This window comes from Etheostoma spectabile, chromosome 7 (genome assembly GCF_008692095.1).
Source record: "Etheostoma spectabile isolate EspeVRDwgs_2016 chromosome 7, UIUC_Espe_1.0, whole genome shotgun sequence".
In the NCBI taxonomy this organism is placed as follows: Eukaryota; Metazoa; Chordata; class Actinopteri; order Perciformes; family Percidae; genus Etheostoma; species Etheostoma spectabile.
The window spans coordinates 12,174,674-12,190,565 of NC_045739.1; the positions used below are offsets into that span (position 1 = coordinate 12,174,674).

General features: G+C 44.1%; 1 protein-coding gene across 4 annotated transcripts in view; it reads left to right on the forward strand.

Moving 5' to 3' along the window:
* The window catches only part of rerea (arginine-glutamic acid dipeptide (RE) repeats a), a 143,514-nt gene that overhangs the window by 58,187 nt on the left and 69,435 nt on the right, over positions 1 to 15,892 (forward strand). For all 4 annotated transcript variants that reach the window (XM_032519994.1, XM_032519992.1, XM_032519993.1 and 1 more), the window contains one exon: positions 9,132 to 9,642. In XM_032519994.1, coding sequence (XP_032375885.1) covers positions 9,276 to 9,642 — 367 coding nt within the window. In that variant the 5' untranslated portion in view covers positions 9,132 to 9,275. The remainder of the gene's footprint in view (positions 1 to 9,131; positions 9,643 to 15,892) is intronic.

Consider the following 15,892-nt stretch of genomic DNA (forward strand, 5'->3'; position numbering starts at 1 on the left):
TGTGTGTGTGTGTGTGTGTGTGTGTGTGTGTGTGTGTGTGCACACGTTAGTGTGTGCGTGCGTTAGTATGTGCGCGCGTTAGTGCTTGTGTGAGAGAGTGCTAATGCGCGACAGCAATGCTATTCAGGCGCATTTCACTGGAGCTATTTCCACAAGCGAAACAGATGTATGTTTTGCCCTTTACTACCTTAGTTTTGCTCTGTTTCATTTTACATGCTCCCTGCCCTCTGGGTTCTTGTTTGATGTCATTTGTGTCATGCAAAATTGATTGCAAAGGCTTGCATTAATGCTTACTGCAATGAAGTTATCACAGTGTAAAGACCGATTTCTCGACATTGATTCTCCTAACCTTACACTTTCACACTTGAGTGAATAACACCTTTAAATTGATGTCAGCCTTGTGTTCAGATTTTTGGCAGGGATTATAAAGTATGTATTAGGAATTGAATATTGCCACACAGCTCATTTAAACACTGATCTTGGCTCCGCTTGTTTCATCCTATTGACTCATTACATGATAGCTATGGCTAAAGCAATTACTTTCAGCTTTCAAGTACCTTGCTTTTGGTCACACTGCTGCTTTTATTTATTTCACTGGAACTCCCAAGGCCTTGTGGCTTCGAATCAGTCCAGCGAGTACCGTGCGCTAACATCTTGCCTCTTTGTGTAGGAAATAGGTGGGTTAATACAGCAGAGTCCTTGAAGCACTTCCCATCTCGGCTATTGGATTACCAGCTGCCTTTCCGGGTTTCATCTGCACAGTTGAGTGCCAAGATCAATGGAGCTCTTAGTGCAAAGCTAATTCGATCAGGACTGGCTTTGCTCCTGCTGATCAGAGATTATTTTTTTTACGTACACAAAAACTTAATTAAGTCAAGCCCATGTCCAATAGCCCATATTTTCAGCCCCTCCAACTCCCATAGACATCAATTAGGAGGCATTTAATATTCATTATTGAATTGTTGAGTTAGCCTGCTGAGAAGAGGTGTGGAGATGTAAGTAGAGAACTGCTGTGTAAAGTGATCTGGCCTGTTTTGCTGAGTGTAGCAGGAATGCTGCCTTTTCTCCAGCAGAGCAACTGGCATCATAAATAAGCTAAGAGCATGTTTTTAGAGCGATGAGGTGTCTCCTGCTTTGACGGGGAGCAGAGTGAAAAGGGTTGAAGGGCATATTGACCTTCTTGTTCTGGAAAGCGGAAAGCAGACTATTCAGTGCCCCTTGTTCCCCATTAATTATTGTTTGATGCTAATAAAGGTTGGGGGGATGGGGCATGTTATGAAACATAATTATTCATTGCAGCATTTCCCCTCGACGAACCTTGTTCCCCCTCCCCTTGGTGCTTAGTGAAAAATCTGCCAGGGCTGTCAGTTGAGTACAGAAGGCAAAGATGTCCCTTCAGCCTTTTAAGGAGGGGACAGGAGGGAGCAGGGTGAAGGGCGCCATTTGCCCGAACGATATATGAGGAGAGACAGCAATATATGAAAGGAGCTGCTGAAAGAAAGATAGAAGGTCAAAGCACATTACACTCCAGCCATTTATTGGCTGAGCACATAGTCTGACCTGTACTGCAAATACAGTTGCTCGGCAGCAGCTTTTTTTTTGTTTATATATGTTGTGTGCTTGGAAGTGTGCGTGTCAATGGCCTACACATTTTAGATTGACACATGTGTATACACTTAGATGAATGCAGTACTGTAGTGAATATGCTTTCAGTGGCTTTTTATAAGCTTGCAGATGCAGTGGGAAGCTATTTTAACAAGGCTCCACAAAGCTGTCCTCCTAGATTTCCATTAAGCAACTGCAAAGGCAGAAGCACTAGAGGCTGCTTTTCTATGCTTGAGCCCAGCATATGGTGTGTTTAAACACAATGCAAGCATGGGATTAGTTAACAATTGTGTCTTATAACGTTGTGTTAATTCAGTGCCGTATTAACGGTAACTCTAGCACTATTTTTGTCTCCTGTTGGTATTAGTACTAAATATTAAGAAAGAATATAATTTCGGAGATATTCTTTCTATTCTAAAAGAGTCTGTTACTGGCACAGGCAGTCCTAAATTGTGTTTTCATCGTCATTAATGGCCCAGTGATGAGAGGAGAAGTCGGTGAGACTGCCATGGTCAAAGCCTAACATTAACATTCCAAGAATATCTGAGGCTTATTCACAGCAACTCAGCCACACACAGCCAGCTGCTTTCACCTTCGGTTTAAATAAGACAACAAGCCTTTAGTCCGCCAGAGCTATGTTGTGTCGGGCGGTATTTTTAATGTGCCATTGTTGTTGCACAGTGAAGGATGCAATGTGTAATCCAATATATTGCAGATACTAGGTGTTTGGAAAGATGAAAAATATGCAGCTTGTGTTTGCTTGAGGCATAGCGCGCTATCAGTCAGGGATCAAGTCTCCATTTCACACATGAACAGGCAGAGTTAATCTGTGGATCACTACAGTACACTGTGTAATATCCAGCCCCTTTTATAATATTTTCCCAAAAGCCCGTTGTTCCAGCCCCCTGCTGCTAATGTTTTTGGAAAATAGTTAACTTTTGTAGCTGGTATGTATTTTTAGGTTAAGAACTAAGCTTTTGCTTGTGGTCCAGGTAGTAAACCATGCTGGTCAGACATTGATATTAACAACACAGCCCCGTCTATGACTTTAACGTGGCTAGCTGCATGGAAGCCTTACAGAGTCATGATTCATAGTATTGTTCTCCCTCTGTGCACTGCAGAGGGTGCTTTCCGCTTTTACCTAGGATCACTGGCCTGCATGACTGAGATGGTGGATGACAAGGCTGAACGCTACACTGAATTTTCCACTACTAGTCACCTTCCTTGCTGACTGCATTCTAAGCTGTCCTTTTCCTTAAACAAACACATCTCCAAGCGGAGAGCGTATTTACAGTTCTTACACATTCACTTGTGAGTTATAGCTCTGGATGCAAGAATGCTGAAATTAGCATGGAGGGTAACAGACAAAGGGGGCTGTTATGCGTAGAATCCTTTTGTTATATTTTATTTTGTAATGGCAGTCAATCGGGATGGTTGGTTGGGTGGTTAGAGGAGAGGCGTTTGCATATAAAATAATAGCCCTAATTAGAGGTAATACCATCCTGTAGTATCTAGAGGTGGAGGTGTTTTTTGGCTCGGATCATTATAAGCCATTGAATGGAAGCATTGCCCCTCCCTCCCTCCCTCCTCCCTCGACCATCTGCTCAAGGATAGAGCAGAGTTTGCCACCAAATAGCTAAATAATTTAGGTGGAATAATGGTTTTGTGTGCTGACCTAATGGCTTTGTTTTTGGTATCTGGTCTTGGAGACATCCCTCTGTGCCCCTGTCGGCCTGTGCTGTCAGTCTAAAAACTGAGAGCTGTCTTATCTGTCGTCGCTCTAATCAATTTATGCTAGTTTTTCCTCTCTGTTGGCACATCGCTCTGTGTGGCATAGTGATTAGAGTAGCTGGAGGATGTAGGGCAGCCATATGAATACATTTCCTTCTCACCCACGCTCGTTTAGACTACCAGTTGGAGTTGAACTGACTGATAGGATCGTTAAGCTCGTAGGTAGAGAGGAAGAGTGGGGATGTTTGATTGCAGAATATTAATGCAAGTGATGCATGATTGAGTGCTCAAATATTAAAATCTCAAGAGTCCTTTCATTCTAACAAATGACAAAATCACTTTTTTGTTTTCTTTCCCAGTAAATCTTTTTTCGATATGTCGGATTAAGGAAATGTGTTACTCACATCCTCCTCCCCCGGCTACAGCTCTGCTTCCTTTTTATAGTGATACATGTTGAGCCCGACCAATATATCTATCGATATCGGCATTTATAATGGCCGATTTAAATTATTATTTTTTAAATATTGATACATCTTAATCATTTATAATGACAAATAAATGATTCTAATAAATATAAATAAAAACGGACTGTCAACCATTTTATGAGTGTAGGCGTTAAATAGTTTGTCCACCAGAGGGCACTCTACAACGTTCCTGTTGGCAACACTGATTTATTTTTTTGTTAATGTGTTTTTGTTCAAAGGACTTTGTTTCATATCTTAAGTTTGTATTGTTATACGTTTTATTTATCAGAACTTTAATATATTTTGATGTTCCTCTGTTCTGTTATAATAAAACAAATTATCATATTAGTGAGAACTCATAAGTAACTACAAATAACTAATGTTAGGAAATCTGTTTGTTTTGTAACTCGTTTTTGGATTTTTAAAGTATATATATTAATCATATATATAAATTATTGTTATTAAATGCTTTATTGGTCTGGCTTAGATACATGTTTGATGATATGATACAGATTTTTTTTGTGCAAGTGAGGCTTGAATGCTTCTAGTGTGTATTTATACCTTTTCTAACCCCAGATTTACCTTTGGGTAAATTTCCATTACAACAGCGTAATTCACCAAAAAATTGAATTGTCAGTGCCTCTCCAGAGGTGAAAGACACTAGAAATCCTTTCATATTTTGTATTTTATTCACACGGCAAAAAAAGGTGGCCCACAGATCTACAGGGGAAACTCTATTAAGAGACACATTCATGATAGTGTTTTCTGCTGCCACATACCTCACATTCTCCTGCTTTTCTTGTCAATGACACATTGGGAGAGGTCCTTTACTGGCCTGCTCATGATTACATTTCTCAAGAGTCCCTCATTGAGGCACAAGGGGAAGGGTGACAATGGACAACCCTGCCATTTGTCTCATGGAGCCAGTTCTAAACATGATGCCTGGTGAAGCAGTCAGAGCTGCTGAAATGGCATTCAGCTTTGCTCCAGCCAGACAAACGTGGCAGACCGAGAGGGACTGTGTCTGGTCTTGAAGTAACTCGTATTAGGCTTCGGAATGAAGGCCTGCTCACAGACCCTGTAGATAATGGACATCTTGGGTTGTGGACCGGTCCCGTCAGGGCCATTTGGAGCCCTCGCAGAGAGCACACAGAGACTAGATGAGGATTTAGCCTTCCTTTAGAGATGGAGTAGAGGCTTAGACCCTGTGGAGCATACAGTCTGATCCTCAAGTCTGTGATTGAAAGTACCTGTGGACTGTTGGACAGAGAATATATTTGACTTAGTGGGTATTGGTTTGTATAACAGAAAGAAGGTAACCAATGCTACTGTTAGCCCCAGGGGGATTTTGTAAATTGTCTTAATGTTTTTAGACAGTGATAGTTTATTGTTGCTCACAGTGTCATTCTGCATGAGAATTTGTTTTTGTGCAGCAGTGCTTTGGCATTTACCATGGGAGTCTCTAGGCAGGTTTAAATGTTGATGTTGGAAAGCCCCAAGCTATCTTTTCTCGAGCATGGCTTTTACCTACTAAACTAACCCCGGATGCCGGCTAAAAATAGAGCCTCTGTGTGTGCAGCTTTAGCAGAGGGAAAAAAATGTGGTTACTCATCAGTGAATTGAAAAACAAGTGGAGCAGACAAGTGTCTTTGCCCTGCCAATGTGAACTAAAACAGAGAGGGCCTCAGAGAATAAAGCAAGCTATGATTGCACCAGGTAAGACAAAGCAGACAGCGTGCAGAGACCACAGAGAATCCCTTACGAAGTGGCCTACACCTTGCCTCCAGCTGAGCCTGTCATTGTGCTGTTGTTTCTAGGGGGCTTGGAAGGCAGCTTAGATTAGATCGCATTGAGTAATGGATCGGAGCTGACGAAAACCTTCTGCAGCACAACATCACCACAGCAAGGATCCGTGCACTGCTGAGGATCTGCCTGGTTTATTCGGATCAATTTGAGTTGCCCCCATTGTTAATAAGCCTGTGTATATTCATGCTAACATTGTTCTCCTCTAATCTGTATTCATACAAGTATTTCATTCAATCCCTTTGCAAAGCCGGCCCTAAATCCTTGCCAATCACATTTTGCTACTTCATAATTCTCCAATTGAATATGCCATTTATGACTTTTCTCTCTCCTAAAACTGAGTGGATCACTGTGCTGGTTATATTCTTGTTAGATTCTATTTTGCATTTAAATGTAGACATTTCTAGTTTCTCTATCATTTATTCTAAATCTCCAGCTTTTGCAAATTTATAATCCAAGATAATCAATTACTAAAATTTGGTGGGATAAAAAAAAGAGAAACCCTACAGCTGTATAGGTACTCAAGCAAAGCGTGATCATTTGAATGTTTATCCTTAGACAGGTTTTGATTAAAACTGCAGAGATGAGCATGGATTTGGGTAAATGTGGGAGTGATTGGAATGAATAAAACATGGATTTTTAAAAGGCTGTTTGTGAGAGAGAGATAGAGAGAGAGAGAAAGAGAGAGCGAGAGAGCTGTGTTTAGTAACAGAAACCTGCTGTGTGGCCATTGTGGGGGATGATGTGTTAATCAAGCCACAAACTGTGTGGTTTCTCAGCCAGAGGTCTCATTTAAACCGCCCCAGAAAAGAGAAATGTATTTGAGCTGGGTCCCACTGGCTGCAAGCCCTTGACTCAATTGCAGTAATGTGAATGGTGGATTTGATGATATTGGCTGGGACCCCCTCAACCCCTCTCCAGCCACTGCCCCCTCCTTCTCTTTTCCATTAAGACAGCTGGTATCTTTCAAGGGGTCCTGGCCCTGTGATTGATGTGTAATAGCTCCAAGCCTCACCTGCCCCCGTCGTAGCGTTATTCATCGGCCAGGCAGCCAGTGCTGCTTTCTACTAAGCACTTTGTTTCCTGGGTTGTAGGTGGAGAGCCTTCCCCCTCCCTTTCTATCTCTGTTTTACTTTCTCTCCCTCCTCCCTGTCTGCCATCTATGCATTTTGACTTTTCATTGCCACGGTGTTACTACTTTGCTTCACAATGATTCATTCCTTTCCACTCACTCGTTTGTTAAACTTTAAATTGCTCTTTTTTGGCTTTTGGGGGGCTTTTCCCCTTTATTATAGTGATAGTGCATAGACTGGAAAGGGGGAGAGAGATGGGGGATCACACGCAGTAAAGGGCAGCAGGTCAAACCCTGCACCGCTGCAGGACTCAGCCAACATGGGGTGAACGCTCTTACTGGGTGAGCTAGAGGCCACCCCCAACATAGACATTTAAACATTTGACTAGTAAAGTTTATAAACAATTAAAAGGCATATCTGTATGAGGATTTTTTTTTAAATTTATAGAGATATGTTGAAGTCTGTAAGGTAATTGGTGATACAGAAATTGGAACGCAGCAGTTTGGTAAAGTGTATCCAGATGCAAACTAATAGCAGCTAGATTGTAAAGATACTTACAGAGGCTTATAGCTGCCCACAACATCAAAGGAGAATGGGCCAGCCCTCCATTTGCAACAGTTCAGGGTCCTTGTTGCTCTCAGTGGAAGAGGCTTATGTTACTGATTAGAGGAGAAGAGAGGTGCTTAGCTCATACACAGATTCTGGCAGCTCCCAGGATTAGAGCTGTGCTATCAAATGGTACCTTCATCAATGTTTTCATGTTTCTCACACCTCCAAGACATGCTGCTGGATATTGACACAGGAGGGAGCACAGTATGTATCTTGGCACACCAACGGAGGTGTGTATCCATAGTGTGTGTGTGTGTGTGTGTGTGTGTGTGTGTGTGTGTGTGTGTGTGTGTGTGTGTGTGTGTGTGTGTGTGTGTGTGTGTGTGTGTGTGTGTGTGTGTGTGTGTGTGTGTGTGTGTGACCCTGCACGTTAAAACTCTCCTGAGCCCATGCATCCTGCGTGTGCACTAATGTGCTCTTGTGTGTATATGCTGGCAGCCCAGTGGTCGCCTTGGTAACTCATCATTAGGTGATTAATGGGGCTGTGACGAGGCTGCGGTTTAATCAGGCCCGGTGTTTGTGTTGCAGCCGGCGACAAGAGCAGCTGCCCTGTCAGTTGGTGTCTGCTCACGAGATGACAGCACCCGCTGCTGAGGAGCGCCGTTGTCAAACGCACTGCATTGTGTGTGCGTGTATCTGTGTGCGTATGTGCTTGCTAAAATCCTTCCTTCCACCTCCCTCTTTCCTTTTACTCTTCACATTCTTTCTATCCCTTCTAATAAATGCACGTCTACATGCAGACTTGCTGCATAATTTTTACTCAAAGCCAAGTCTATTTTACCGTGCGCAATCTCTACCCCTTCTCCTTTTTCACTCCCTCTCCCACCCTGCTATTACCACCATAGTAACACTGGTGCTGATTGCCTGGTCTGATCCCTCTGTGGGCTGTAATAACTATTTCTAGTTAATTTGTTTCAGTGGGGGTGGAGGGGTAAACACTGGCAGTAAATGAGAAGCCTCCTTGTAGGTGCAGTGTGTAGGGGGAGTGTAGTGCAGACAACCTGCTGCTTCAGCTTTGCCCACTTCACTGTTTATGGAGGATTTCATTATGGCATGAGAAAGTGGTAGCTGGGTTTCTTTTTAGTGAATGACGATAGCTGAAAATGGCAGTGGACTGAGCATGGCGAATGATTTGCTCAGCTTCTCTCCCCCTCCCTTACCCAGTAGATTGCTGTGTTCTTCCCTCCAGAGCTGTCACTTCACATTAACACAGTGGTGACTGTCAGCCAGGGCTGTGACTTGGGGTGGGGTGCAGTCCAGTAAGCCAGCGCAGTCATGTAGACACACACACACACACAAACACACACACACACACACACACACACAAATCAGTAAAATCACAGATGGTCTGCAGAGAAGCTAGCCAGTTAACTCTGTCATTGAGCTTTATGCTGTGTGTCTCCCATGGCATTGCAAAGAGTCTTGTGCTGAACAGCCCCTCGACACATTATCTCTGAGGAATTATATTGGCTGCCAGCCTCATCGTCAATGCAGCACTACCACTTTATGCTCATTCAGTTACGACTTTCCTCACTTTTTTTTACCCCTAAATAACTCTGTTTTACTGCCTGTCTGAAAGAATGGAAGTACATTTGAGCAGGAAGCTACAAGGCTCTGTTCTTTGATAAAGCTACTCAGTGCTCTCCAGAGTATACATGATTATGGAGGGGAGTGCCAACCATTACTGTGATGTTGAGAAGAGTCAGCACAGCTGCCTGAGCTCTAGGAACTAATCTTGTATTTCTCACCACAAAAAAAATCTTCTCCAGCACAAAAGAACTGTACTTGAAGAATAATCATTATTGACATATAGTTATGCTAATAGTCCTTCTTCTCTTGTCCACAGCTTTTCTGAAACACTGGGGTTGTTGGTGTGGCCAAATTTTCCCTGGATTTGACTGGTAAATTCAGAAGACTGAAGCCCAGGCTCACAGTCTACCTTTCACGGAGGCCCAGCCGTGAGAGGACTGAGGAAGGCACGTGGCGGATCATGACGGCCGATAAAGAGAAGGAGAGGGAGAAAGAGCGGGACAGAGACAGAGACAAGGACCGGGACAAGAGAGAGGCTGGCAAGTCCCGCCGACAGGACGGGGACCGGGGGGACCGTGAGAGTGAGAGCTCAAGGCCCCGACGCAGCTGCACACTGGAGGGCGGGGCCAAAAACTATGCAGAGAGCGATCACAGCGAGGATGAGGACAACGAAAATGGCAGCACAGGTGGAGGGAGCGGCACGGCCGAGGATGGGGGCAAAAAGGGCAAGAAGAAGACGCCTAAGAAGAAGTCACGCTACGAGCGGACAGAGAACGGGGAAATCACGTCCTTCATCACAGAAGACGATGTTGTTTACAGACCTGGAGGTAAGTCCCAGTAATAGCTAATCTAATTGTGTCAGCAGGTGGATGTCACTTACCTGCCTGGTCACCAATTGCAGTAAACACAAGTTAATCTCCCTTAATCAATTTCCCACATTACTGGTAATCATGAGCCTGTCTTCTGAAAATCATATTTTTAATTATTCAGTGATTTATTTCTTGGAAACCGTCATCTCTGTTGCAATAAGCTGCTGAGCGATTGCAGTTTCTTCAGAGTTGCAGCTCTATAACAGCAGACGTACTCCCTCAGGCTAGAGGCCAATGCATCATACAATCAATTCCAAGTTGACCCACTCTGTGCTTTGTCTTGGCCTAAGTCAATAAAGCAAAGTGGTGCTTCACTAGATGACGTGATAGGGACGACAGCCATAATAATGATTTTTATCCCAACTCGCTGAAAGTATGCTATCTCCTTTGGGGCTAAAAGGTGCTCTAGTATTCTGGAGATATGTTTGAGCTGTGGAACAGCACCTTTATTACATCTGATGTATGAGGCTAAAAAGAGAACCCACCTTTTCCGCAGCTGTAAACATGGCCTCTCTTTCACCTACTGTTTAGAAATTGGTTGTATGAGAGGGGACAATTTCAACTCACACTGTCGGAAATAAGCCTGGATGGCTTGTCGTGTGTGTGGGTGTGTGTGTGTGTGTATGTGTGTGTGTGTGTGTGTGTGTGTGTGTGTGTGTGTGTGTGTGTGTGTGTGTCTGTCTGTGTGTGTGTGTGGCCTGCTCTAATTTGACTGCTCAGTCTTATCAGCCTTGCAACTAAATCATTGCAGCCGTGTCTTTTCGTTTATCTAGCAGCTATCAAAAGGTCAAGTAGTGGTGGGTTGGCCCACACTGCTTGGGTACTTAATAGGAAGACGGAGGGAATTTCAGCCCGTGTGTTAGGTTATTTTCTTCTCATACCCATGCACACATTCACGCAAACACTCTACTAACACACTACTAAAGAGACAACTTTAAGTAGGTGCAATGAAACAGCCAGACCTCCCCACCCTACACTTTTCCATCAAGCTGGGTAATCTTGTTGGCTGAATTATCTCTGCACTGGTATCAGCGGAGGTCCTCAAGCAAGCAGTCACACTGAACCCAAGTCTTGGTGGTGTTGCTCACTCTTTATTGCTGTCTTTTTAACTCTCTGCAGCAGACTCCATTGAAGCATTTTTTTCGCTGCATTTCATATTTAATAGAGAGAGCACCGGCGCTTTGTCTCATAGTTAACCATGCTGAGTGGGGGGAGTAGAGAGGGGTGGGGGGGGAAGCAGTCAGTCACATCAATGAAACATTCAAAAGGCATATAAACAAAGTCAACCGTCTCAGTGGATTAGCCCTGGCGAATATTTATATTTCCACATCCGAGCTCACAACAGCCAGTCTGTGGTTGAAAGGGAATTTTTTTGTTTCCTGTCTTCTCCTTCAATTTGTTTGACAGGTCCAGAACAGGCCCGAGTGTCACAACCTGCTCCCGCCACATAGACTGGAGCTGTTAGATTGGTTTAGATTAGGGATGAGCCAGGATAGGGTGGTGGGTGGCCCCAGCACCAGTGCCCTAGTTTGTAATTTACTTCCTATTGTCAACGTAGAAGATCCTCCACCTCAGCAACTGACCTCCTGCTGTCCCTTCAGCTCATTGTTCAAGTGATAAACCCTGTGTGTACACAGTGCATGTTTTCTTCCTCCTGCTTGGTCATTGGTAGCAGCCTTCTTGCAATCAAATTTGATGTGTGCAGCTTAGGCAGGCACAAAGCCTGCAATGGATTATGCTTTACTAAATGTTAAATCCCTTTATAGCTGTCTAGTGACACACAATATGCAAAACTAACCACCCCTGGAGAGGGATTTGCACTGCCCCAGACATAGGGAGCGGGAAGACATCAGTGATGGAAAGCTGTGCAGTAACGCAAAAAGAAATTGTGAACAAAATGTTTGATTGCTTTTGTCACGGGGAGCTTTAGAAACATACAGGCCCATGTTATCACATAAGAAATAACAGGTAAGCTAGTATTGAAACTGTCAATGTAAACTCCCAATCTCCAGCCACCTTCCAATGTCTCTGCTCAGCCTTTCAATCCATTAAAGATGGGGTCAGGTGGCTTATTGCACATCATTTGGATGGGGAAGGGTGGACGGAAAAGTGCAATCGACCAATAGGTGGGCCTGCAGCTAACTGTAGAATGGAGGGGTGTGTCTTTGGTAGTGGCCAGGGGACTCTGTCCCAGGCCATTGGTACGATTGGATGCCGGAGTGAATAGCCTGCTGCAGTGCAAACAGACATCCAAATTGATCTGTGCCCTGTGGCTGAGCTCTCACCACTTCCCCAGGCCTGGCCAGACACCTCCAGAGCCTATACTCCACACCCCCCACCCCAGATTATAGATCCTCTCTCTAGAGATTATATACACTGCCACGGGGGGATCAATAGAAGACACCCTAGGAGCACAGAGCCACACCAAATACTTGTCAGTACACACACATACACAGTACCTTAAACCAGTATTCCTGTAGACTCAAAACTGTAACACAGGACATGCACACGCTAACACATATACAAAGCATGCTTTTAACAGTCATAGACACGGGTCCTATCTCTGACAAGCACACTCCTGCAAAAAAACACACACACAGAGTACTATCCACATTGCTCATCCCTTCGCTCCACTGCAGCAGGACTCTGCTTGGCGCTGTAGGCGGCTGGCTGACGTAGCATGTCTCCTTCCTTCCTAACTGACTGGCTGGCCGCTCTGTCTAAAATGGCGAGAGTTAATGGAAACCACCTGCCCCCCTCCACTCCTTCTGCCCTTCTACCTCAGTTTATGCCACACAACATGGCTGCCACAGCCAACCCACTTTTCAGGAGGGGGTTATTGGACGATAAAGACAAGACTTAATTTGATTCAGTCATTTCTTTTTAGAAAGTGTGTAGTTAGAGCAGCCAATAATACAGAGAGGTTGCAAGCTAGTCGGAAAAAAAAAACACCTTGTGTGAGTGTTGGGGGAGTTGTTTATGTGGACAGCTGGCGTTTCTTGCCACAGCCACCACAGAACCCTGGGGAGTTAGTATGTGTGTGTCACTGTATGTGTCTTGTGCACACACAGTAGTAAACTGTGCAGCAGGGTTATGTTTGAGACACACACACACACACACACACACACACACACACTTCTTCCTTTCTTCAATCGCAGAACCAACTGTTGGCAGAGTCACACAAACCTGTCATGTCTTTTATGTTTAAGAGAGCTTCTGTATTTTTTTCTTGGATATATGGCAGTTGTAATTGACTTCATGTTGTGTATAATGTATATTGTTATTACTTCTGATGATGCACAATATCTTTATTGTTGCAAATGCTGACATTTATTATAACCACGTCAGGTATTCAAAGGTGTGGTAGATTCACATTAGAACACAATTTCATAGACACTTCAGTTATACGTTTTAAACTTAATAATACAAGTGACTTTTTGCACAATAGAATTTCACTAAGGCTCCTGACTAACTGTCAGAATGTAAGTTATCTACCGTAAAATTCCATCTATCTAAATTCGCGTTACCAAACAATTGTGTAATATTACAATTAGTAATATTATTAAAATTATTATTATTATACTTCATAAGAACACAACACATGTGAATTCTGTTTTCAGTACAGATCCTCTTGAGAACCCAATGTAATGTGATGAAGTATGTGTTGGATCAGTTATTGTAGCGAGCCAATACATCCTAGGCTAGAGATTAATTAACATTTTTTAACATTATTTAACACAGCCCATCCCATGCACTATAAAGGCTAGCTGTCGATCAGTTTGCGGTTACCAGTTAAGTTGACATAAGGGACCAGCCCTTTGACTCCTCTCATATTGGAACATAGCAGTGTGAATCTGTAGCCTGTCGCTAACTGAACAGATCCATTTAAAAAAAAAAAGAAAAAAAAAAAAAATTCTGTTCTCCCATCTCTCCCCACGCTAGAGACTCTGGGAAAAGGGCTTTTTAGTGAAATCCAACCACCTGCCGACTACTAAATGAGAAAGCGTGGGCTAGCCGAGAGGGATGGGGGGTGTTGTCAAAGAGCCTCTGTTCTCCCCTAGGAGCTCAATCAGCTGTAGGCCTGCCCTATTGTAGAGACCCGATGGTATCGGTTGCCAGGTATTTCCCACTGCTTTTCCAGTGAGAAGAATGGGGGAGTTGTTGGGCTTGTGGATGAGGAGAGAGGAAGGAAAATTGGGGAAAGAAGCAAAGTGTCTGTGTGCCTCCAGGCCTTCTCTACCTGTTACGTAACCCTACTGGGACAGCCCTGCAGGAAGTGGCACAAGGCGCCCTTGGTCATCAGCTGGTCTTGTTCGCAGAGGCTGCGGTCGGTGCTGGATCAGTAATGACACCAGTCTCACTTTTTATACCAAGCTCTCTGTCTCTCTTGGCCCTCTTGTCCTCTTCCCCCCCATGTTACATTATTGCATTCCTTGCTATTGAATTTGAGGATCAGTACCCTCATGTGGGTTGCTTTGCTATTGCTGTACTCTACTCTGCTGTGTGTTTTTGCGTTTGCGCATGTGTGCTCTGCCAGTTTGAGCCGAGCACCACTTTTAACAATGCAGGTGCATCCTGCCTCATGGCTAACACTCATCACCTGCAAGCACAACTTAAACAAACATTTCTCTAGATTTAATAAGCCTGCCTTGTATCCTACAATATGCTCATATTCTTTCAGTGTTTAGCTGCTCTCATTCCACAGCCCCCCCATCACTGTTTAAAAACCATGGGCATACATGATTGTTCACAATGTGGCTTTTCCATTGTTGGTGGCTCGTAAAAGAACGCCAAGCTGATATTATCTAAGAACGCCCCCTCCCCTCTGCTGAAATGCTGCAGCAAATTAAACAGCATCTTTTTTGCTTGATACAGAGAGAGTAGGACACAGCTCTTTTGCTGAGACTACGTGTGTTTTAGATTAGACATGCTTGGCAGCCATAAGAGAATGGCTGGCTGAACAATGAGCTACAGCTGAGAAAATTGCTGTGTGTGTGTATATGTGTGTGTATGTCACAGGGTTATAACAATGAATACTCTGTCGCTTGAACTCAGCAGTGACAATATAATTGGAGAAACAGTAACCGGCAGGATCAGGTTTCAGTGAAGTGCTCGGGTATGAGGAACTGCGCTCAGAAGATTCATGATTATCTGCCCGTGTCAAAGTATTGAACTTTCTTGATCTGTCTGGGTGGCGTTGCATTCGAGTGGATTGTAGGGTGGAGGCGAGTAGAAGAAGTTAAATTTAACGGCTGTGGAGGGAGTGAGAGCATTTTACTACAAAGGCCCTGCTGTGGTTCTCCCTCCAACAGTGAAGGCTCCATCCATCCAACGAGCACACACTTCAACCCTTTAAAAACTGCCCTTCCCCCCACATAGACCCCCACCACAGCTAAACCGTTCCCCCCTCTCCTTTCCACTTCTCCACTTGAGCAAGGAGACCCACTTCCAAATGCACAAAATGGCAGGAATGTTTAACAAGCCCGGCAGACCCTGGAGGAACTGCGTGGCCCGCTTCGGCAAGCCCCCTCACCCCACCCAACCTCCCTAAGCTCCATTGCCTCCTTTTCGTTCAAACGGCAAAGTCTGAAGCATTAACTGGGTTTTAGCTTTCACATTCATTGAGAATAGCATTATAGTTGCTCTCAGAAAAATGCCCTTGAGGTAGTTGATTTTTAGTGCCCGGAATGAATTCAAAATGTGCTTCTGACGTTCGGAGAATAGACTGTCTGTGAATGAGTAAGCTAGATCCCTGTCTCATTTTTTTCCACCACCTATCTTTTTCACTCTCGCTGTCTGTTCTTTATGCCTGTTGGTGTGCTCTGGGGTGTAGACACGGAGATCTGGCCCCTCTAAATGAATGTGCCGACGAGGTGAAGGCACACTAAACCCTAATTCCCCCGATTTGACTCCTCTGAAACATGTCATCTCATTCAGATTAGTCTCTTTTGTTCTCTGCCCTCCCCCCACTCCCTGCTTTTTGCTCCCTTTTCCTCCACCCGCTTTTCTCTGCCTTTCTCAACACACACACACACATACACAGACACAAACTGTGTTGCTCACAGATCACACAATAGCACTGATGGATATTTTCATTCATGTTATCTTGTAAATGACTTCCAGGGATGGTGTAGAGGAGGAAGAAATGGAGGGAGCCAGGAAAAGCGAGAAGAGGGCAGTAGTGATATATATATATATATATATATAT